We start from the raw sequence: 22,552 nt of genomic DNA, 5'->3' as shown, positions 1-22,552 counted from the left end.
TTTGAATGCGGTACTATATCGATATACCACATATACCATTTGGTATATTTTTTTTAGTATTTTTGCAGTATATTTGGTATATTTTGAGAATAATACCGCAAAATATATTGCTTTTATTCAAAATGGGTAGCGGGTATCTCACAGTCGAGTACACTCGACTATAGCTTTCTTACTTGTTTTAGATTGTCGCTTTAAGAAGTCAAATCTGCTTTAGTGTGTGTGTGTGTGTTTGTGTTTGTTTAATGTTTAAAACAAATCAGATGCTGTCTCTGGCAGTTTCGAAAGTTGTCGCGATTGGAACTCGAACCCGAACGCAACACATCAGCCATCAATGACAAGCACTTTTCGAGCAAGAAACTTGACAACCAACTTTTTTGCAGCGCATTAAAGTGTGAGCAAGAGAGAGAGTTGGAGGAGGGAAAAGGGGATGGAGTAAAGTGCAGAGTTTCAGAGAACTTGTATATAGTACTTAGTTGTACTATGTGCACCTCGAACTTTGCTTATTACAACTTGACTGTGGCCTGTGGCGTTTAATAGAGCGCTAAAACATCTAGCCAAAGGACTTTCATAGCTCTTGTCGACATGTCGTTGTCGTAGTTGTTGTTGCTGTTGTTCTTGTTGTTGTTGTTGCTAGTAAACCGCAACTAAATGAGCTGGGACCTCGTTGTCGTTGTTGTGCTCTTTTTGGACGAGGGCAACCAGTCGGCTACGCAACCACTCAACGCCCTCTAGAGAGGATGGCAAGGGAGGCAAGGGGCAGCCTGAGTCTGAGTCTGAGTCTGAGTCTGCGTTGCTTGTCGCGGAGTTTCAAAACGCAACTGTCAGCCATATTTTATGCTTAAAATGTCTAAAGTAATTTCATTGTGCTTAAGCGCTTTCTGCTGCTGCTCCTGTTATCGGATGCTGTGTCTCACTTGGCTGACCACTGAGCCCACCCACAAAGCACAGCAAAGCAAAGAACAGAGCGAGTCGCAAGTCGAAAGTAGAAAGTAGAAAGCAGCACTAAGCAAGTAACAACATTTTCCCTTGAGAGTACATAACTAAGTATATTAAATTGAATTATTTGCCAAGTGCTTAGGCGCATTAAAATGTTCGACAGTCTCTGTTCACATTTTGACTTTAAGACGGCCAACTCTTTAAACACACATAACCCAAACTCAGCTTCTTAACAATCGCTGAGTCGCGCAGCTGACGTTTTTTCCATTCCCATTTCCTGCTTTAACGATTTCCATGTAAAACCAAAAGGCTTTCAACTCCCTCCACACTACGTAGTTCGTTTCTTTCTTTCATTCAATTTTTTTTCTCCTTGTTCTGTTTGTTTTTAGTGTTCGCTTTCGCCGTTGACTATGTCTGGCGCATTCCCTGGTCTTTTATTAGCTCCCAGCTATATTACAGTCTTTTTTTTGTTCCGAGCTTGCACTGACCCTGCTGCGGCGCCACTTGTTTAACGACTTCGTCGATGCTCAACTAAAGTTTAAAGTTTGACCCAAATGTGCCGACAAAACGGACAAAACAAGTTCGAGTTGGAGTTGGAGCTGGAGTATTTGCATTTGGTCGCTTAACGGATTTTGAACACACTTGTTAACTGCTCAAAGAATTGCAGCTGCTTATCAGCAAAAGAATCTTTTATTTGAAGCGAAATTCATATCTGTATTTATTTGTTCTTCACATGTGAATTTAAAATGCCATAAATGCATCACTTTTGGCATATTGAAACAGCTTCAGTTGAAATTCTTGTTTGTTATGAAGCTTTAGCATCATTTTTCCATTGTTTTTAGGAAACTTAAAGTGAGCTGTCCATCCACAAAATTTACACCATCTGGCGCATGGGGAAAACCCATCGCATTTCGGAGAATATGCATAAATGCGTCTGGGAAATATTCATGCCTACATTTCTGACAAAAGGGGGATTTTTATTATGAATATTCGCATTATACTTGAATTAGTTGCCTCTCCCATTTTACCATGAAAATAGCAAAACTGAATTTATTATTTATTCTCAAAAGGTTGCTTTGAATTAATCGTATAAAGTTCGATTTATTCTCAGCCAATTTATATTTAAATTTGCCGAGGAATAGATTTTCAAATAAATAGCATAAAACTGATGTGCATTTTTAATACTTTTATTAAGTTTGATAGTAATTCACAAACATACTCAAATAAAGTTTAAGAATTCAGTTTTACAATTCATAAATTTTGTGTATACGTGAATTTAAAGTCATTGTGAGGTAACTGATCTGAATTTTTATATGACTTTATTCGTCAAAAGTTTCAAGTATTAACATAAGTATTATTAAGTTGTGCTGTCCATAATAAAATACATATAGTATACCACTTTAGTGATAGTTAAGCAAATGCGCAACTCAAGAGTTTGTCATACAAGATTAACGATAACAATACTCAAATATTAAGTATACGCATGTCGAGTTGTATTCAAGGAAATGTGTGAGTTTAGCAAATAGTTCAGGAAAGACCTGATACATTTATTATATGATTTTATTTATAAAAAATTAATTAGTAATACTTTCGTTTTGCGTGGTTAATGAGAAAAATTCCCAAATACTGCGTATAAGCAATTTTAAATTGAATGTATCACCTTAGTGAGAGCCAAAAACAATTAAAAAAGCTATAGTCCAGATTAATTTTCAATAAAACCATATTCTTAATAAATACTCCAAAAAAAATACTTAAATATACCGACCGGTATATTTGGTATATCATTATTGTTCTTCATTTAAAATATATGGCCCGATTTCCGAAGGCGTCATACAAAATTATTTCTTAAATTTGTTTTTCTTCTTTCTTTATGCTAACAATTGCAAATATTACGTATACGCAAATTAAGTTTTATTAAATGAAATGTCAGAAATGAGCTTTAAGCTAGTTAACGACACAACTGAAACATTTGTTATGTGAGTTGAGTTCAACTTACCTCAAAGCTGACAATGCCGCTGTGATCCTGATCCAGTGTATTGAATACATAATGTGCATATAATGTTGGATTTGCTGTTGAAGTTGTCGTTGTTGTTGTTGTTGTGGTTATTGACATTGACGTTGTTGTTGTTGTTGATGTTGTTGTTGGTGTGTATGAAAAGGAGAAAAGGAATGCGTTAAATGGGGGAGTTGAGCTCTCAGAAGCCGGGACATAAAAGTCTTCGAGGCTTCTTCGACTTTTAAGCTGCTAACTTTTGATTAAACGAGTATGCGTTTATATGAACTGTCAACTCAACTACAAATACACACACAAGAACACAGAACACAAAACACATACACATTTAAATGCTAACACACACACACACATACACAATGATTTGAATGTACAAGCGATTACATTTGCAAGTGCTGTGTTTACGTCTTCGATAAACTATGCGACAACAAAATAAACTGCGATTGGAGCACGGGAATGCGAATGTGAATGTGAATGTGAATTCGAATGAAAGTGAATACAAACACAACTAAGAATGTAAATGTGAGTGGAGAGGGGGAGGGGAAACTCGACCTGAAGCGAAAGCGAAACTGAAACTCAAACTGAAAGAGAACTTTCGTGTCAGCATAAAGATGAGAGGGAAACAAAAGAGGCGGAAGACAGCGGAGGGAGAGGGGGAGAGAGAGAGAGATGGCTGCTGTGTCATTGTTGGGTCGCAACAACTTTTATGTGGGCCCCGTTCTTTTTGACTTTGCTCAAAGGAATGCCACCGTGCACCGTGCTATCCAGCTATCCCGGTGCCCTTTTCGCTCTCTGCTCCTTTGCCCCCGTCCGGCATGAAAAAATTGTTGCAACTAAACTTTCGTTTTGTCAGCCACAAAGTTTTTGTTTATCGCTAAAAGTCGGCAAATGAAAAAAGCCAAGAAAGGACTTTCGACTTGCGGGTGAACCTTCATCCCCCGCAATTTTCTGGCAGTTCTCAGCTAATTATGTGAGTGTGTGCCCCTCACATGATAAGAGTGCGTGTATGTGTGCGTGTGTATGTGTGTGTGGCTAAGACTGTGCTGATAAGTTGCCAAATGTTGTGCAAATGATGTCGCAAGTTTGTCTGAACTGAAATGAGATTCTCTGCAGCTGATAACCACATATGCTAATTATAGAGTATCTCTACAGTCAGTGCAACACACGTGGCAATTTACTTTAAGCCCGCTTTACTGCAGCATTTCATAATCTTACACTCCTTACGCTCTCTCTCTCTCTCTCCGTCGCTCTGTCTCTCTGTCTCTCTGGCGAGCACTTGCTGCAAATGTCCTTATCTGGCCATCACATTACATTTAGATTATTGCCAGACAGTCGCTCATTTGTGCCCTTTATGGTTACGACTTGCCTCGTTGCAGGCAGGCTGCACACCTTTCTGTCCCCCTCTCTCTTGCTCTCCCTCCCTCCCTCTCTCCTTCGCTTTTCTTTCCGCTGAATGCAGTTCATAAAATTGGCGCTGGCAAAGAGCAATTTTATGTGATGTGGTTTGGCCTTTCGGTTGCTGACGACTTTTGCCAGCAGCGGCAATTCGATGCTTAGGGCGCGCTCTCCTCCTCTCTGCCCCCTGCCAGTAAGGTAAGAAGGGGGTGGAGTGGGTAAGTGGAGGGAGACATTGTTTTGCGTCTTCGCGCAATGCCAAAAATGTATTTGTCAAAGTTTATTGTCGCCGTTTGATACTTAATGTGTTTTTATGACGCATAACGCCTGCTGCCACGCCCCCCTACTACTCCCACTCCCACTCCCACTCCCCCTCGACCCCGTGGCAAGGTCAAAGCTCAAAGGCAGCGAGAGCTGAGCCAGCATCTGTTGTTGTTCCCGCTGGCTGTCAGATATGTTTTAACGTTGGGGCAAATCAAAATGACTGCAAATGTGCCATGTAAAAATTGTTATAAAATTTGTGCGCAAAATTCGCAACGCACACACAAAAAGCGAAAGCGAGAGAGAGAGTGAGAGCGGGAGTGAGGGAGATGGAAAACAAAGAAAATCTGAGGAGCGTTAATGTATGTGGCACAAAGCGGAACGGAACGGAACGGAACGACGTCGAACGGAACGGAACGGAACGGAGTGGAATGGAATGCCAAGGCGGTGGGGACACAAAAGTGATAAATCACCAACTTTGATGATGATTTTTTGTGTGTGTGTGTGTGTTGTTGTTGTTGCCCGTGTATGTGTGTGTGTTCTATATAGAGGCATTAGGTTACCCCGTGGTCGGAGGTCGGAGGTCGCCGGAGTTTGGCGGAGTGGCAAAGCGGCTTATCAAAATAAAAAATGATTTCATTATTTATTTTTCATCAGATAACTGAGGCACAGCATGTCTCGTGTTTACTTTGCTTTTTTACAAGCATTTCCTGCCCTGCCCCTGTCGATGCTTGTTTGTCAGCTTTGCCGGCAAAGCTCTAACATTTTCCCTGTTCTACGAATATTCGCCCATTGCCATCATGTCTTTTCCTTTTCCCGTTTTCCCTTTTTACACAAAAATAAGTTTATTATAATAATTTAGTGGCGAACATGTGTAGCAATATTTCTGCTTTCTTTCTTTCGCTCCTTGTGTGTTTCGTTTTATATATTTCCCTGCCCGAGGGGATTAGTGCACAGGCAGAGGGACAGAAAGACAGACCGACAGTCAGGAAGACAGTCAGATAGTCGGGCACACATAATCGTGGATTTGAAGTACAATTTATTGTAAACGCACCTACTTGGCTATGCATATGGCAACATAAGTAGTTCAACTAAGCAGCCAACATAGTTGTGCTTACTCCTTTTGCATTTGCCAAGATATTGAGCATAGTTTCCATTTCAGACATAAGCACACCTTAAGCTTCCACTTCCACTTGAAAGTCGTATCTGCTTATATACATGCAAATAAGTTTTGCACATTCTCGTATATATTTTCCATCTCTTCTTGAGAATGCCAAGAGATTTCCCCCCCCCCGCACACAAAATGTTTTATATATTTTTTGTGCTTTTTAAAGCAGTTTCTAGTTGTGAGGGAAATCGATATGCCAACCGGAAAAAAAGAGGAAAAAAATTTTAATTTTCTGGCGAAAGAAAAAAAAAAGAACTAAACCAGATGAAAGACATACGAATTTTCGTATTTGTTTCTTTGTTGAAAATGCGGTTGTGTTTTTTTACTATCTACATTGTATTAACCCCGCTTGAAGGTTGTCTTTCATGGTTTCAGTTGCCTGATTGGTCACTCGCTCAGTCAGTCACTCGCTCAGTCAGTCAGTTAGTCAGTCGGTTAGTCTGTCCAGCAGCAGCAGCAGCAGCTCATTATCCACGCCTTAACTTGGCTCGCTTTGTGGCACAGGCAGCTTTTATTTATGGCAGCAGCCGCGTGGTAAAAAGTAAATGAGCAAATTTACTTGTTATTCAAACGAGGTCAAGTGGGTGGTGGCTCGCCTGCCTGCCTGCCTGCCTGGCTGCCTGCCTTGCTCTGGTTTAGCCTTTTGCCCATTTGCCTTGCTCTACATGACCCTAGAATCCACAGTCTCCTCTCGGTCTCCCCTATCCCCTCTCTTCGTCCCAAAAACGAAGCGTAGTCGCGACTTGTGAAACATGATTTTGCTTTTTATACTTTTGCTAATTTGCTCTCTCAACATTTTCAGTTTAAACATGGCTAGCAAAGGGTCCAAGCACGAATTCCCGAATGGAGCTGCCATTCTTCCCTAGTTCTCTAGCAACTCTTTTGCTATCACTTCGTTGCCCCCCTCCGCCTCACTCTTCCATCCTCTCGTGCTTGTGCATCTATTTATCAATGCCCCATCCAATCCGGGCACAAAGCCTTGGTCAATAGCCTGGCATTGGCCTTTGTTTTGGTCACTGACAAAAGCGGGCAATAATAACGATAATACCACTCCGTGCTACGAGCTGCGATGAGACATGCCCAAAGGCAACTGAATTTTGGCAAAACAGTCAAGAGGCAAAAGCCAATAGCCAATAGTGGCCGATGGCCCCTCAGTTGGCTGTCATTGAGCCATTTGGCATTCACCATTTAGCATTCTCTCTCGTTCCATTTACGATGCGGGCTGTCCAGACGAGACTCACTCGATTGATAACAGATAACAATGCGAATCGTCTACTTCTTCTTCTTGGTCTCTCGTTGGAATTTGGGTCAAGCCAAAACCCCGATCCCATGCCAGGACTTTGACAAGGATTGCGCTTGCTTCGTCTCGCTTCGCTTGCCATTTAAAACTGATTAAGTGTCTGTGTTTTGACTTGGCATTTTTCTGGCCTAATTACAACCAAAAATTGGGTTCCTAATGAATGCCAATAATGCTTCATTCTATACAATGTAAACAAATAATATTTCTAATGGAAAATCAAACGCAAAGTAATCAACAATCAACGATTTTCACAAACTTTAAGTTACTTTTGTCTGCTGACTAAGATGGATGCAAGCTATCAGCACAAAATGTTTTTTCTCCGTACGAACTTTGTGAGCTATGCTACAATGTAATGTTGCCAAGAAAACTAATCAAATCTGTTATCATTACATTGTCGGCAAACTATCTTTGTAACTGAAAGCTGGAAATGTATTAATGTGAATGGATGGCAAACAAGATAGACGATGACAAAGTTTGTTGCATGAATTTTAACTATATTAAATCATTGCTGATATAAATTAGAGAAAATAAAATGCATTTTAATGGAACAATCTGTAGTCTGAACAATCTGTAGTCTGAATAGAATGGAATGAAATTATTGTTGCATCAATTAAACTCACACTCACACTCACACTCTTACATAAATTACGCATACTACTTATAGCTAACACTTATAACATAACTCAATATTTGTCACATCAAGAAAAACATTTTAATATTATTTAAATCGAGATCACTCGAAATTTTTGAGTTGAAGCGTGTTGCAAGTTGCATTGATGAGTTCTAATGCACGATCTGATGTTCTGATCACTACAAGCATCGAATAAATTCGATATCATACTGATTGTGTGTGTAATCGAATGGAACTAAACGAGAAACGAGTAATACTATATAATATATAATATATAAATAAAGATAGGAGAGGCAAGCGTTAGTCAAATCACTAGTTCAAGTCACAAATGTTAACGAAACAAATTATACTGTACCGCACGAACCTCCCTGAGGAAAGAACTGCGAATAGATCACTTTGAAGGTATCCTCCTTGACTACGCCCGTGGGGCACTCAGCCTTAAAACCGCGATAAATTCGTTTGATTTCATCCTCTGTGAAGCGGGTGGCACGACTCAGGGCGCTCAGTGAGTCTGGTCTGTAGCGAGCTGGCGTCTCGAATTCTTCCAGTTCCGAATCTGCAAAGTACGCAGAGCAAAGCATAAAGAGAAACAAAGAGAGAGAGAAGTGGAAGAGAGAGAGAGAGAGAAAAAGGGAAGCATGAGTGAATGTGATTAACAAGCAATAGCAGGGAATTTATTTAATCTTCAACCACAAGCGAAAATGTTGCAGGCAACATCATCATAAAGGGGGGCAAAACTTAACAACACTTGAACTTAACTTAACTTATTTTTTTTTTTTAGCAATTTTCATTACATTCATTAGGAAAGGTTCATAAGAATTTGTGTTATTTTCTTTGTCAGAGTATTCTCGACTGTGAGATAAAAATCTAACAACGGGTCTATTATAAAATTCTAAAAATATACTAAATGCTTTATTTGGTAATTATATATTTGATATATTTCAAAATATACCATAGAGTGTAAAATATACCACATTGTTAAACGAATTTTTGGTATATTTATATACTACATAATATACCAGAAACGGTATATGTACACCTATTCTTTGGGAGATGCCTTCTTCTGTCTGTAGTATATAAGGCAACATTCGAGTGTGCTCGACTGTGAGATATCCGGCATTATTCTTAACCAAGCAAGTATACCTCAAAATACCAAAGGCATACCAAAAATACTAAAGGTATAACCTTTTATTCGGTATATTGCCATACATCAAAATATACCAGATTGTTTACTAAAACACACATTGCTTTATCGAGATAACCGGTATTATTCTAGTGTACCAAAAATACTCAATTTTACCAAAAGCTTTATGTGGTTCATTGATATACTACAAAATATACTATAGAGTACAAAATATACCAGATTGTCAGCTAAATCGGACATGCATATATCGTCCCGACTGATGATCGGAGATACCTCCTTCTGCCTGTTGTGATACTCTTTTACCTTATGGCTAGCGGATATACAAATATTGCAGGCAAGTTAAGCAGTATCTCAGACAAATTATCATACTGTTGATTTACGGCTATTACTCTACAAAACAACGAGAAGGCATTTTTAAATTTGAAATTCAGCTGGCGTAAAATGCATTTAAAGCTTAGCGTATGTATTTCGTGGTTTCTGTCATTAGCCGCAGGCAAATTTGATGTGAGGCAGCTCCACTTCAAAAGGTGAGCTTCTTATCACTCGGCCCGTCTGCTGTCTGCTGTCTACTGTCTGCTGTCATGCTGACTGACAAGTACAGCGCACCAAAGACATACTGAAGTTGGCGTGATTTTGATCTTTTGAGTCGCTGCTAGCGCTGAATTGACTTGCAACTTCCTTAAGTACTCGTACTTTGCATGTCGCTCGGCAAAAAGGTTTTTTAGGCCTTTTATACGAGCTTTCCATACATTAGCAGTAGTTGTAGAAGTGTGCGTGTGTGTGTGCAGTGCTTGTGGTAAAAGTAAAAAGAAAAACTCGGCAAACTTTTCAGTCAGGCAACAACAAAAAACAACAACAAAAAAACGCCAAGTGACTTTGGCCCAGGTAAATGCCCCTTTGGCTTTGTGTGAAAAATTCTTTGTGGATGCCGCGGAGCCTCAATTTTGGTTAATTAAAAGTTTTGCTCGACTTGTAAGTACATGCACACGCACACACACTCACACATGTTTGCCTGCAGCTGCGTATGTGTGTGTGTATGTGTGTGTGCGTGTTAGAGTGAGTGCCCAAAAGCAGGCAACACTTTTCACGCGCTTGACAAATGGCTGCTTAAAAATGCATGAAACACGCGCAGCAACCGCAGCAGCATCAGAGGATGTAGCGGATGGTGCGGAGGGGAGAGAGAGGCAGAGAGGAGAGACGTGCCCATAGCAGCGCATCAACTATTTGTCAGCCACACCCACATTAAGCCCAGTTTGGCTTCGTTTGGCTTCGCTTGCCAAGGACCTGGAGTCAACCATACAAAAACGTGTGAATACCCAATAATTGTCAGATAACCGAGTATGCTCCTAGTGTGAAAGAGTGCTAGTTATTGCTAAGTAAATAGTTTTACTGAAATATTACGAATATCCCCCTGGATCTTTGATGCTTCTGCCGGGTATTCTCTAGTCTGTCCAGTATAAACAGAAGTCTGAATTACAATATATAGTATTTACAGCTATTTGAACATGCTTAATCTTAGCATACTTTTAAGCGCAGCTAACTATTGCAAACTCTGCTGCTACCGGGTATTCCATAGTCTGTTTAATAAGAAACTGTTGGCTATGGCTGCACATAACATATGTGTGTACAGTGGGAATACCCAAATATTCAGAATGTATGTTTAATGTGTCAAACGGAAGAACTCGCAATCCAAAATACGATTAATTGCTGCACAAATTTCTATAGCATACTTTTAAGCGCAATTGCAATTCAAATCGAGTGCAAGTTTGCTGCTGTTGCCGGTTAATCTTTCGTCTATTCATTAAAAAACGAAATCATATTTACGATTTACTTCTACCCTAATTATTTACTGAATAATTTACTCTTTTTATAGCATACTTATCAGCGCAACGGAACAGTAGCAATCTCTCCTACTGCTGCCGGGTATTTTGTAGTCTGCTCAATTAAAAAAACATGTAATTTATGCCGAAATAAGCCACACAAAACACACACACACTCATGCATATGCAAATTCATTGTTTAATATGCGCTTTTCTTCAACAAAAGTGAATAAAATAGAACAAATGAATTTTATCGCCTTCAGCAAAAAGACAAAAAAAAAACAAAAGTACAGAATAAACATTTCTAGCATTTCGTTTTGCAGCTGGCACAAAAAAGTGCCACCAGTTTAATATTCTCTCAAAGATTGAGGTCTACTGTGGCGAAATCAAATTGTTGCAGTAGCTTCAATTTACTCAGAGAAGCGCATTCGATTCGCTGTTGACTTTATTAATCTGATACTTTTTAGCAGTTGAAAAGTACAATTGAGAACAGTTTCTTTTACAAAATAGAGCGCTTTACATTGATTAATGTATTTCAACATTTAATCATTTGTTAAATATACATCGTTGGAATACTTTAATTCCTATATTAAATGTAAGAAATCTGCACTCCTTAAAAGCAAAATAGTGCGGTATTAATTCAAAAAATATACCATATTAACATACTGAAATATACCGAAAGTTAGCTACTAGTAGCGTATATAAGTATCATTGATCAACACTAAAGTTTTTAATGAAAACATATTCTGTGACATCGCTGTTTCTTGGTCTCTCTCTATCTTCTTAAGAGAAATAAAATATTAAACATGAAACTTATGATATGACTTATCTTGTGAATATATGTATAATTTAAACTTCAACGGAGCATTTTTAGCATAATACATATCGGACTTTTTCTCTATTTAATTCTCCATGCGATAGTTATAGCTTCGAAAACTTAAATTCATATGCGTATTGTGGTGTTTGTATTTGCGTTGTGTGAATTTTCACGTTTTCCCAGCTGTCATTGCATATGAAATGCCATAAATTTCTTGACCTTGTACGCTTTGTCGTTTTATGGCTTCATTTTATTCCTATTTTTCTCTTTTTCAAGGGGGTAAACAACATTCTCAAGCTTAGTTTTATGACTCTGTGTGCAGCTTCCATCTTCCATTCCAATTTTGAGTTGTCTATGTGGCAGTTGCAAGCAGCCAGTTGCCAGTTGGCAGTTGGCATTGCGGCATTGCGCAAATTGTTGACGAAATGCATTAATTCGAATATATATTCATGTTTGTTTGCTTCTAATTTTTGGCCTCCATTTTTGTGGCATTCCCAACTGACATTTGTGGCATGTCCGAGTGTGTGTGTGAGTGTGTGAGTGTGAGCGTGTGTTGTGCAGTTTTTCACTAAAATGTCTAAATTATTTGCGTGGCTAACAAAGCTGTTTGCACAATCTCCGACAACGCTTCAAAAATGTCTCAAAGTTTGCACACAAATTATTATTATTATTTTTACTTTTTGTTGTTGTTGTTTGTTCGCTTGAGGTCAAGGTGTGAGTGAGGAGTGACAGGTGAGTGTGTGAATGTGTGTGACTAGCAATGACAGTGCAAACAAGCCGCTCATTTGCGTGTGCCAATGTTGACTGAGAAGGGGGAGTGAGAGCAGGGTGGGGAGGGGTGCGTGGCAAATGGTCAGTGGTCAGCGGTCAACGCTTCGCTCGTTGCAATTGGCAACAATAACAATAAATAGGGCGTGAGTGGCGCTTGAGCACGCTTCAACTCGCCGCTCGCTGTTGTCATTGTAATTGCAGATAAAGCACACTCACACTCACACTCACACTCGCACACACTTGCCGAGCGAGAGTGCACACACACATAGTGGCAGCTGCAGTTGCACTTGCACCTGCAACACTTGCCGCATTGCATGCGTTCGCATAATAAGTTGCTGTTTATCTCGACGCGGTTTGTTTGTCTGTTTGTTTGCCATTCTGCTGCTGTATGTGTGTGTGTGTGTATGTGTGTGTGTGCTGCGCAGGTGTCATGTTTCCGTTTCCGCTGCAGCTGCAACAGTTGCCACAGCAGCAGCAGCAGCTGTAGCAGCGGCAGAGTACAAATATTTTTGCATGTTGCTGCTGGCAACCACATCAGCATCAGTATCTCGCTGCATCTGGGTGTATATATATGTGAATGTATGTGTGGGAGTGTGTATGTGTGTTTGTGCTGATACGTGTGTGTATGTGTTTGTGGTGGTTGGCTGTGGCAGAGCAGAGCAGAGCTTCGACTTCGGCTGCGGCTCTTCTCTTTTTATTAGGTTTCATTGCAACTGCCAACTGCAAACTGCAAAAATATTTACTTTCGTTCATCCCGTATCAAGTTTTCGATAAGTGCAAGGCGGCAGCCACGCCCACTTTCAGCCAAAGTACAAATTAATAAAATAAAGCAAAAGCGTAAATAGATGTCTGCAGAGCACATAAAACAGATACAATCCTTTGAAGAAGTGCGCTCAATCGAAGCGAACGCAGAAGATACGCCACAGAGAGAGAGAGAGACAGATGAACATTCACACACACACAGACATACACACACACATACGTGAACAGTCTAACGCCTTTGCCAGTTTTATAGCTTTTCGTTCGCTTTCCCTTCGATAAGCAGCCGCCAAAAAAATAAAAAGCGAAAAGAAAAGCCGGGAAAAGTGACGGCGATGTGGAGGAAGTGTGTCGTCGACATCATTAAAATAAGACGGAAGGCGTGGCAAACTAAAGTGAACTCACACACACACACACACACATATCGCACACAGATGACTTGGCTGACAGTCAAAACGAGAAAAACGAATCTATAAAAATTTTTTATGAAATCGTTAAAACTAAGTAAATGCGATGCCTCGTAAAAGACAAACACATTTATTGTTCTTTTTTCTCGCCCTTTGCCCTTTTCCCCGCACTTCTTGCACCCTTTACTCGGGTAATGAACAAGTTATCGAGAACATGGCTGAGCGATACACAAAATGCGGTTACGAGTACATTCCTCTCATTCATTCACTGCTGTATTCGCTGCTTTTTATCTCCGAGTTGTAAGTATTTGCATTCAGGCTTTCGTCATAAAATTGCATTCTACTTTGTGGTTATTATTAGCACGCATCTCAGCCTCGATTCTCAGACTATGCCAAAGAGAATCCCATAAACTCGGGCTGCCAGTGAAATCATTTTCACCAATTGAAATACGCATTTACGAGTATTTGCAAAATATTTGCTATTACTCAAATGCTTATCACATGCAAAGAAAATGGTGTGCAAAAAAAATAAACATAAATATTATCATCATATTTCAATTTCATTTTTCGGCTGTTTATTTTTATGGAAATGACACAAAGTGTGTGTGTTATTTTCAAGGAAGTATTAAAAGAAATATTTATTTGTCTGATTTAATGTTTACTGTTTTTCCATGCATATCACATAATTCCAATAATGAGTTCTCAGTATTTGAACAGCATTTAATTTAAGTGCGATCTCTTCACTGTAGTTCGGTTAAATGCACATGTAATGCAAAAAGGAAAAATGTTTAGTAGAACTTTAATTAGATCATCATTCGACTCTTCAACACATTGGTATATTTTGGTACATGGTTTTATATTGGTATATTTATACTGTAGTAGTCTTTGGTATATAGTATGTTATATATTGGTATATTTTCGAAATACTTGTTATAGTCTTCGGTGTATTTCAACATTTTTTCGTTGTATTATTTGGTATATTTTTGGTATATTTTGACATATTCTATGGTTTATATTAGCATTTTTACTATAGTACTATATAGCCTTTGGGATGGGATGGCTTTCATTCGTACAGAGTAAAGTTTCTGATTGCGGTCAACTTGGTGGCCGCCAGTGCGATCTCTGTCTACGAATGATTGCAAGTTGACACACAGCCTCCTCGTGGCACCTCCTGGGTAGCTATCTTAGCATCCGCTAGATAGCGAGCTAATGTGTGCAGCGAGTCATCCGGACGGTAAATGGTTGAGCGCAGGGTTTGGAACCCGCCTCGGAAAAAAGAAGCCCAAGGAAAACCAAAGCGAAAGCCTCGGAAAGGATCCCCCCTTATGTTGACGACCACCGCAAAATGAAAAAGGACTACGATTTAAGGATATGCACCTGGAATGTCCGAACCCTTAATTGGGAAGGTGCCTCTATCCAACTGGCGGATGCCCTCGAGAAATTAAAGGCTGACATTACCGCCATCCAGGAAATGAGATGGACAGGACAAGGTTGTTCCAAGCGAGCAAACTGTGATATTTATTACAGCTGCCATGCGGAGAGGCGCGAATTTGATGCGGATTTGTAGTAAGCCGGAGACTTCGCCACCACGTCTCCAATTTCACCCCAGTGAGTGAACGGCTGGCTACAATCCGCGTCAAAGCTAGATTTTTTAATCTTAGCATAATTTGCGCGCACGCCCCGACGGAGGAGAAGGATGATGCTGCTAAGGATGCATTCTACGCGAGACTCGAGGACACATACGACCGCTGCCCAAACCACGACGTGAAGATCATCCTCGGGGACTTCAACGCAAAGGTTGGGCGCGAACGCATCTTTGACCGCACCGTCGGTAAATTCAGCCTCCACGAGACCACCTCGAACAACGGTTTCAGGCTGATTGACTTCGCCGCGGCGCGAAACATGGTAGTGAGTAGCACCAGATTTCGGCACCTCGACATCCACAAGGCCACATGGCTGTCCCCTGATCAGAAAACGCGCAACCAGATTGATCATGTTGTGATAGACGGAAGGCATGCCTCAAGTGTGATGGACGTGCGTACGTTCCGTGGAGTCAACATAGACTCGGACCACTATCTTGTCGCAGCCAAGATACGCATGCGGCTAAGCCGAGCGAAAACGTACGCCCCATCACGCAACGAAAGCTTGACGTCACTAGGCTGCGATCACAACGGACAGCAACAGCCTACTCCACTCACCTCTCGGAACTGCTCCACCAACCAACCCCTCTTCCTGTTGACGCCGGCGGACTCTGGGCGCACATATCCCACTCCATGCGAGCTGCCGCTGAAACAGCCATTGGGTTCAAGCGCCCACCCACACGGAACCAATGGTATGACGAGGAGTGTCGCGTCGCAGCTGCGGCAAAAAACGCCGCCTACAGAAGAACGCTGCAGTCTGGCGCAACGCGAGCTACGTGTGAACGTTACAGGGAGAAAAGGAAGGAAGATAGGCGGCTTTTTAGACGGAAAAAACGGGAGAAAGAAAAGCGAGAGTGCGAGGAACTCGAGGTGTTGCAGGACAGAAATGATGCTCGAAAATTTTACCAACAAGTCAACCGTCTGACACATGGTTTCAAGACCGGAGCATCTAACTGTCGAGATGAAAACGGGATTCTGGTTACAGATACGCAGTGCACGCTGAGGTTATGGAGGGCGCATTTCTCCAAGCTGCTAGCAGGCGATGACGGCACCAATCCCGCCATTGGAGGAAGCAACCCGATACCACCAATCAACGACAATGTGGATATACCACTACCTAGCCATGACGAGGTCCGAGTTGCCATTATGCGACTCAAAAACAACAAAGCAGCCGGTGCTGATGGACTGCCTGCAGAGTTGTTTAAGGCCGGCGGCGAAGAGCTGATAAGGTGCATGCATCAGCTCTTCTGCAGAATATGGCTAGAGGAAAGCATGCCCAACGATTGGAATCTCAGCGTCCTTTGTCCTGTGCTGAAGAAAGGCGACCCGACGATATGCACCAACTACCGGGGAATTAGCCTGATTGCCATCTCATATAAGGTCCTATCGAGCGTAATATGTGAACGACTGAAGCCGTATACCAGCACACTGATCGGACCTTATCAGTGCGGCTTCAGACCTGGCAAATCCACCATAGACCAGATCTTCACATTGCGCCAAATCCTGGAGAAAACCCACGAAAATGGAATTGACACACATCATCTCTTTGTCGATTACAAAGCTGCATTCGATAGTCCGACACGAGAACGCCTATATGCCACCATGTCTGAGTTCGGTATTCCTGCAAAGCTGATACGTCTTTGCAGGATGACATTGAGCAGCACCATCAGCTCTGTCAAGGTAGGAACGAACCTCTCCGAACCTTTCAATACCGTTCGAGGTTTCAGACAAGGCGACCCCCTGTCGTGCAACCTCTTCAACTTTGTGATGGAAGGGGTCTTGCGGAAAGCCGGTGTGCATCGTGCTGGCACTATATTTTATAAAAGTGTCCAGCTTCTTGCTTACGCGGATGATATTGACATCATTGGCCGCAGCAAGCGTGATGTCACTGCTGCATTTTCCGCTATCGAAAAGAGTCAGCAAAAGTGGGTTTGGCGGTAAACGAGGGCAAGACGAAGTATATGCTGTCGACAAGCAGGGAGGCGCGGCGACTAGACTCCCAGGTGGTAGCAGACAACTATATGTTCGAAGTGGTCAAGGAGTTCACATACCTTGGCACTGCCATCAACACCAAAAATGACGTCAGCCTGGAGATCAAGCGAAGAATCACACTTGCCAATAGGTGCTACTTTGGTCTGAGTAGGCAAATGTGCAATAGAGACCTCTCGCCGAACAAAATTAGCACTCTACAAGACACTCATACTACCCGTGCTCTTATATGGCGCAGAAGCATGGGTAGTGTCAATGACAGATGCAGCAGCGCTTGGAGTGTTCGAGAGGAAAATTCTTCGCAAGATCTTCGGTCCCGTTCGGATTGGGGACGACTTTCGCATTCGGATGAACCACGAGCTGTACGAGTTGTACGACGACGTGGACGTGGTCCGGCGCATCACGATACAACGTCTGCGCTGGCTCGGACACGTTGTGCGTATGGATGAAGAATCTCCAGCTCAGAAGGTATTCGAAGCGAGAGTCGACTACGGGCGACGACGAAGGGGACGACCAAATCTTCGTTGGAAGGACCAAGTAGAGCAGGACCTTAATCTGCTGGGAATTTCCAATTGGAGGAGGCGCGCGAAGAGCAGAGGCGCCTGGAGGGAGACGCTGAGGTCGGCCAAAACCCGAAATGGGTTGTAGTGCCACCTAATAATAATACTATATAGCCTTTGATGTAATTGGGCATTTTGTCGGTATTTCATTTGGTATATTTTGGCATACAGTTAAATATACAAAAATATCAATTATAAGCATTGGTATATTTCAGCATTTTCAGTATATTATGTGGTATATTTTTATATCGGTATATGTTTACTCTAGTGGTATAAGGAAAAACCATTTAGAGTCGGTGGTATATTTCAGGATTATTGCGGTATATTTTATTAGGTATATTTTAAGAATAATATTGTGCCGTTGTGTCAAATGTATCTTTCTTAACTGTTTTTTTGTTGTTTAACTGTAAATTGTGAAAGATATGAGTGAAAAATGTTCTATTAAACATTTCGATTATGTAAATCTTTTAGCATTTAAAACATCAATGAAACTAATAATACAATAAAATACTTGAAGATGTAATCACTCTCGACAACTCTTAAATTTTAAACATGGCATATTTACCACTTTTGAAGTAATTCATACTAATTTATCGAGTAGCTTCTAAGGGATTTCTCTACGATTAGTTGACTTTCTGCTTAAGCCATGTCGCTGGGAGTACGAGAAGTAATTGTGTACTTAGTTTAACGAGAGAGAGAGAGAGAGCTTTGATTAAATCAAGCCTAAAGAATGCAATTGCAAACCGTATAAATCACGGCGAACGAGTCGTAAATTCAGCATGAAATAGCTGCGGACTCAAGTGCAACAATTTGTGGAATGGTATTTAGCAATAATAGATTTTATAATAAAGACAACAGCATTCAACGGGGTGCAAGGGAAGCTGCAACAAATGTGTGTGGCACACAATTCGCGATATGCTGGAGGTTTTTGTTTTCTTATTTTTTGCAGGCTCGCAAGGCAATGGGATATAAAACTGTGCGCGGCAGTAAGACAATGGCAAACACTTATCTCGTTGAAATTCGCGTAATTTACGGCGCTTGGATATTTCATAGCCCAAACAGCGGGCGCACACGGCGTATGTGGAACATTTTTGTTCTACGAAACGAAACGAAACGAAGCGAAGGCAAAAAGCTGAGGCAAGGACTGACGACAAAGTTTGTGGCGGGCGGCGTTGCACATCGTCGTCACATTGTTGCCGCTTTGCAATGTCGCTGAGCAAACTTGCAATAATGGAACAATGCTTATTTTTCGTTGTCGTTTTTGTTATTAATGTTCTTGGCTGCTGGTGCCGCTGTTGAAGCTGCTTCTGGATTTTATTGCACATTTGGTGGCAGCGACTGTTGCTGACCATGGGTTATGGTTACCGTTGCTGCCGTTGCCCAGACAATTACCAACTAATTGCTGGCCAGAGAGAGAGAGAGAGAGAGAGAGAGAGAGAGTGAAAGAGAGTGAGGGAGAGTTAACTGCAGTTGTTTCAGCTGCTGCTGTGCTGGACTTATACAGATAAACACACATTCATCTCGACGCTGGCTACCTGAATGCAAAAACTTTTCCACGCAGCCAAACAGCCACTAAAAATACAAGTGAAAAGTAAGAGAAAAACCACCAAGCGAGTGTACTCGACTGCGAGTTATGCTGTGGTCAGAATTCAACAAGAAATAAGAACAAGATCATGATTAATTATACAGAATAAATACTGATTTATACCGAAGGTTACCTACCTACTATAAATATTATTGATCAACACTTGATTCTAGTATTTATGTTTATAAGGAAAACATATTTGACTACAATCTTTCTAAATCTTTCGCTTGCTTCTTAAAAGAAGCGAAATATGTATAAAACATAAAGCTTATGACGTATCTTGTGAATATATAATTTAAACAGACACTTTGAATTGTTCAGCATTAAAGATCGAAAGGAAAACACACAAATTTTATAGCAGCAAATTTTATGATATATTTGATGTAATAAGTATTTCAAAAACTTATTTTTCATACATCATTGAGTATAACTTTTTGTATAAAAGTGAAATTGCAATGTTATGTTAAATGGACGAAACGAAAACTTTTTTGCTAGTTACTTAGCTGCTCACGATTGATGTTTACCTACAGTTAGTACACACCTTGTAATGAGTGTAAGAAGTTTAGGGTATAATGATGAAAAAGTGTAAAAAATTATATGAAAAACGAAATGCACTTAACTCATTTGCAAACCGCGTAGAATGCGCTTAAATAAATTAAAATGTGGCAGCCCCGACACTTAAATAACATACATACAAACATGCGAGTGAGTGCGAAGGCAGCAGAAGCAGAAGCAAAATAATAATAAAAATAATACAACAGTGGGAGAAAGAGAGAGAAAAGAAAAGAAACGAAACGAAACGAAACGGAAAAAACAAACATGACAGACAAAGGACAAAGTGTCCTGGCATCCTTGCGCTTTCGGCTGAATGCACGTGAAAGGCAGTGAAAGTGCGCCAAACACGAGACAAGCGACAAGAGAGAGAGAGAGAGAAACAAATGCAAGTGAGGCCACTGAGGAAACTGTCAAGATAGTCAGACTAAAATGTGAAGACTCCAGACCGCAGACAGCTAAATGTAGACTGCAGACCAAAGCGAAGACGAAGACCAAGTCAAAGGTGGCACATGCAGGTGTTGCTGTCGAGAGATGGAATCACAGCCAAAGACCAGAGCTGAGCTGTGCTGAGTTCATCGTGAGGTTGCACGAGCACTTAAAATGTGGCAGTTGCCATTAAAAATAATGTTATAGAACGAGAAACGCGAACGCGAATGCGAGCGAGTATTAAACAACATGCAAGAAAGAGCGAATAATGAAATGATAATTAAAGCCGGGGCCAGTGAGCAGTGAGCAGTGTGCAAGGCGCAGGCTAAAAGCTAAAAGGACCTTCACTCTCGGCCATCAAGTGCACAAATTGAAGCGACCACAAAATGCAGACGCTGAATTCAATTATGGCACGAATGAGTGCGAGTGCGAGAGCGAGTGTATGAGTGTGGGTGCGGGTGTAAGACTTCGGTGTGGATGTGGTCGTAATGAAGAAATTATGAAGTGCAGTAAAGCACAGAATAAACAGGCGAAGGGCAAACAAAAAGTCAAGACAAAACTAACAAGCCAGACGGACTGATGGACAACAAAAAGGACTTCCAACTACAACAGCAGCAGCGAAGACAACGAAGACAGCAAGGCAACAGCAAGCAAGCGAGCGAGTGAGAGCAAGAAAAAGGCCAAGAGGCAAATGGACCAGAGACAAAGTCTGCAACGGAAATTGAGATGAAGACAGCAGGGAGATGCTGTTGCTGCTGATGCTGCTGTTAGAAAAGAGAATGACGAAGAGGAGGCGAGGAGGGAGAACCACACTCTGATTGAGCTGGCCCCCGGGAGAAGGAAACAATAAAATGCAGCCAGCGGCAAACTCAATGTACAAAGCGACAGCAAGCAGAAGCTGAAACAGAGAGAGCTGCCAAAGTCGAAACGAAGGAACAGCAGACAACAATTTTACTACAGCTTATTACTATAAATAAAAAAATATATCATTTCTTTTCCTCTGTTGTCATCTGTCCAATCTTTTGTTGTCTTCGCTTTTGAACAAAATGTTGGCGAGCAGATAAAAAAGTGACGAGGCATCGAGGAGTGAACTTTGACAGTGTTGAACAATGTTAGCAATAGCAATGATCGAAAGACCTTAAATTTGATTTACGGCTTGGCTTTACGGCAAAATAATAAATTAACTTAGCACCAAGCGTCACTGATTTTGTGTATTGATCAAACTTAAAGAATTATTATATTGATACATTGCATAGTTATTCAAAAGCATTGCCAAGCAAATAATATTAATATTATTCCAACCTAATTCAAAGAAATCGAACTACCTTGAAAAGATATTTAGAAATAGCAAGAATTTTAAAAGAAACATTAGAAAAGATACTGCTGATAATTTAAAAAAAAAATCATTCAAAATGCGATAAAAGTAAATTTTAACAATCCATTTAAAAAAAAAATAGTACTGATAATTATAAAACACTTTATAAACCTTTTTAAAAAAACACTACTTAACAGATTGATGAGATATTTAGAAATAATGGAAGAGATAACAATTTTTTAAATAATACAACTAAAGAGATCTTAGAGCTATTTGAAAATTTCGGCAAAGATACTGCTGATGAATTGTAAAGATATTTAAAAAGTCTAAAAATAAATTTGGAACCTTTTTCAAAAAATAAATCTGATAAATTCAAAAGATTTTTAAAGTCTTCTTAATAAACACTACTTATAAGTTTAAATTATATTTAAAGCTCTATTTGAAATGTTTTCACAACAGCAAAAGTAATAAAAGATATTTGAAAACATTAAACAAACTAGCAAATATTAAAAGACATTAAGGAGTTTTGCTGCAATGCAAAATATGTTTACGCATTATGATGCACATGAAGTCTGCAGTCTGCAATCAGTGTTGTAAAGTTGCGTGCAGAGTGAGTGTTGATAAAGTGTTCTGCTGAATGGCGTCCAGAGATAAGCAAATGTCTTTTTAATGCACAAATGCGACTTTCGGCAGCTATTTAAGTGCATTGTCATTGTGCATATTAATACCAATTGAGAGCAGTTCGTTTCAGCTGAGGAAGAGTTTTATCTGTGAGCGTAGTCAGAGGGAAGTGGTTGGCGGGGAGCGGAAAGCGAAGAGGCAGAGGCAGAGGCCAGAGGATGAGGCCAACTTGTCATTCATCAAACTTTTTCAATAAAACTTTTGCTCAGCTCATCGCTGGCCAAGCCAAACGGAGCTGCAAATCCGGCACTCGCAACTCATTTTGCAACATAAGACGGAAACGGGGGCGAGAAGTATAAAAGGCAAAAGCCGATCACAATGCCAAACTGAATTCAAATTTACCCAAGTTGTTGTTGTGTCCCGAATTACGCCATGAAGCTG

The 22,552-nt window shown here is 40.7% G+C and overlaps 1 protein-coding gene across 4 annotated transcripts in view; it reads right to left on the bottom strand.

Moving 5' to 3' along the window:
- LOC133849171 (class E basic helix-loop-helix protein 22) overlaps window positions 1-22,552 on the bottom strand; it is a 39,454-nt gene that overhangs the window by 14,198 nt on the left and 2,704 nt on the right. For 2 of the 4 annotated variants that reach the window (XM_062285078.1, XM_062285081.1), the window contains 2 exons: window positions 8,058-8,258; window positions 2,933-3,006 (listed from right to left, as the gene is read on the bottom strand). In XM_062285078.1, coding sequence (XP_062141062.1) covers window positions 2,933-3,006; window positions 8,058-8,258 — 275 coding nt within the window. The remainder of the gene's footprint in view (window positions 1-2,932; window positions 3,007-8,057; window positions 8,259-22,552) is intronic. The other 2 variants (XM_062285079.1, XM_062285082.1) reach the window with 1 other exon arrangement.

This window comes from Drosophila sulfurigaster, chromosome X (genome assembly GCF_023558435.1).
Source record: "Drosophila sulfurigaster albostrigata strain 15112-1811.04 chromosome X, ASM2355843v2, whole genome shotgun sequence".
Classification (NCBI taxonomy): Eukaryota; Metazoa; Arthropoda; class Insecta; order Diptera; family Drosophilidae; genus Drosophila; species Drosophila sulfurigaster.
The sequence above is the reverse complement of the archived record's forward strand: the minus strand, read 5'-3'. Positions and strand labels throughout refer to the sequence as shown.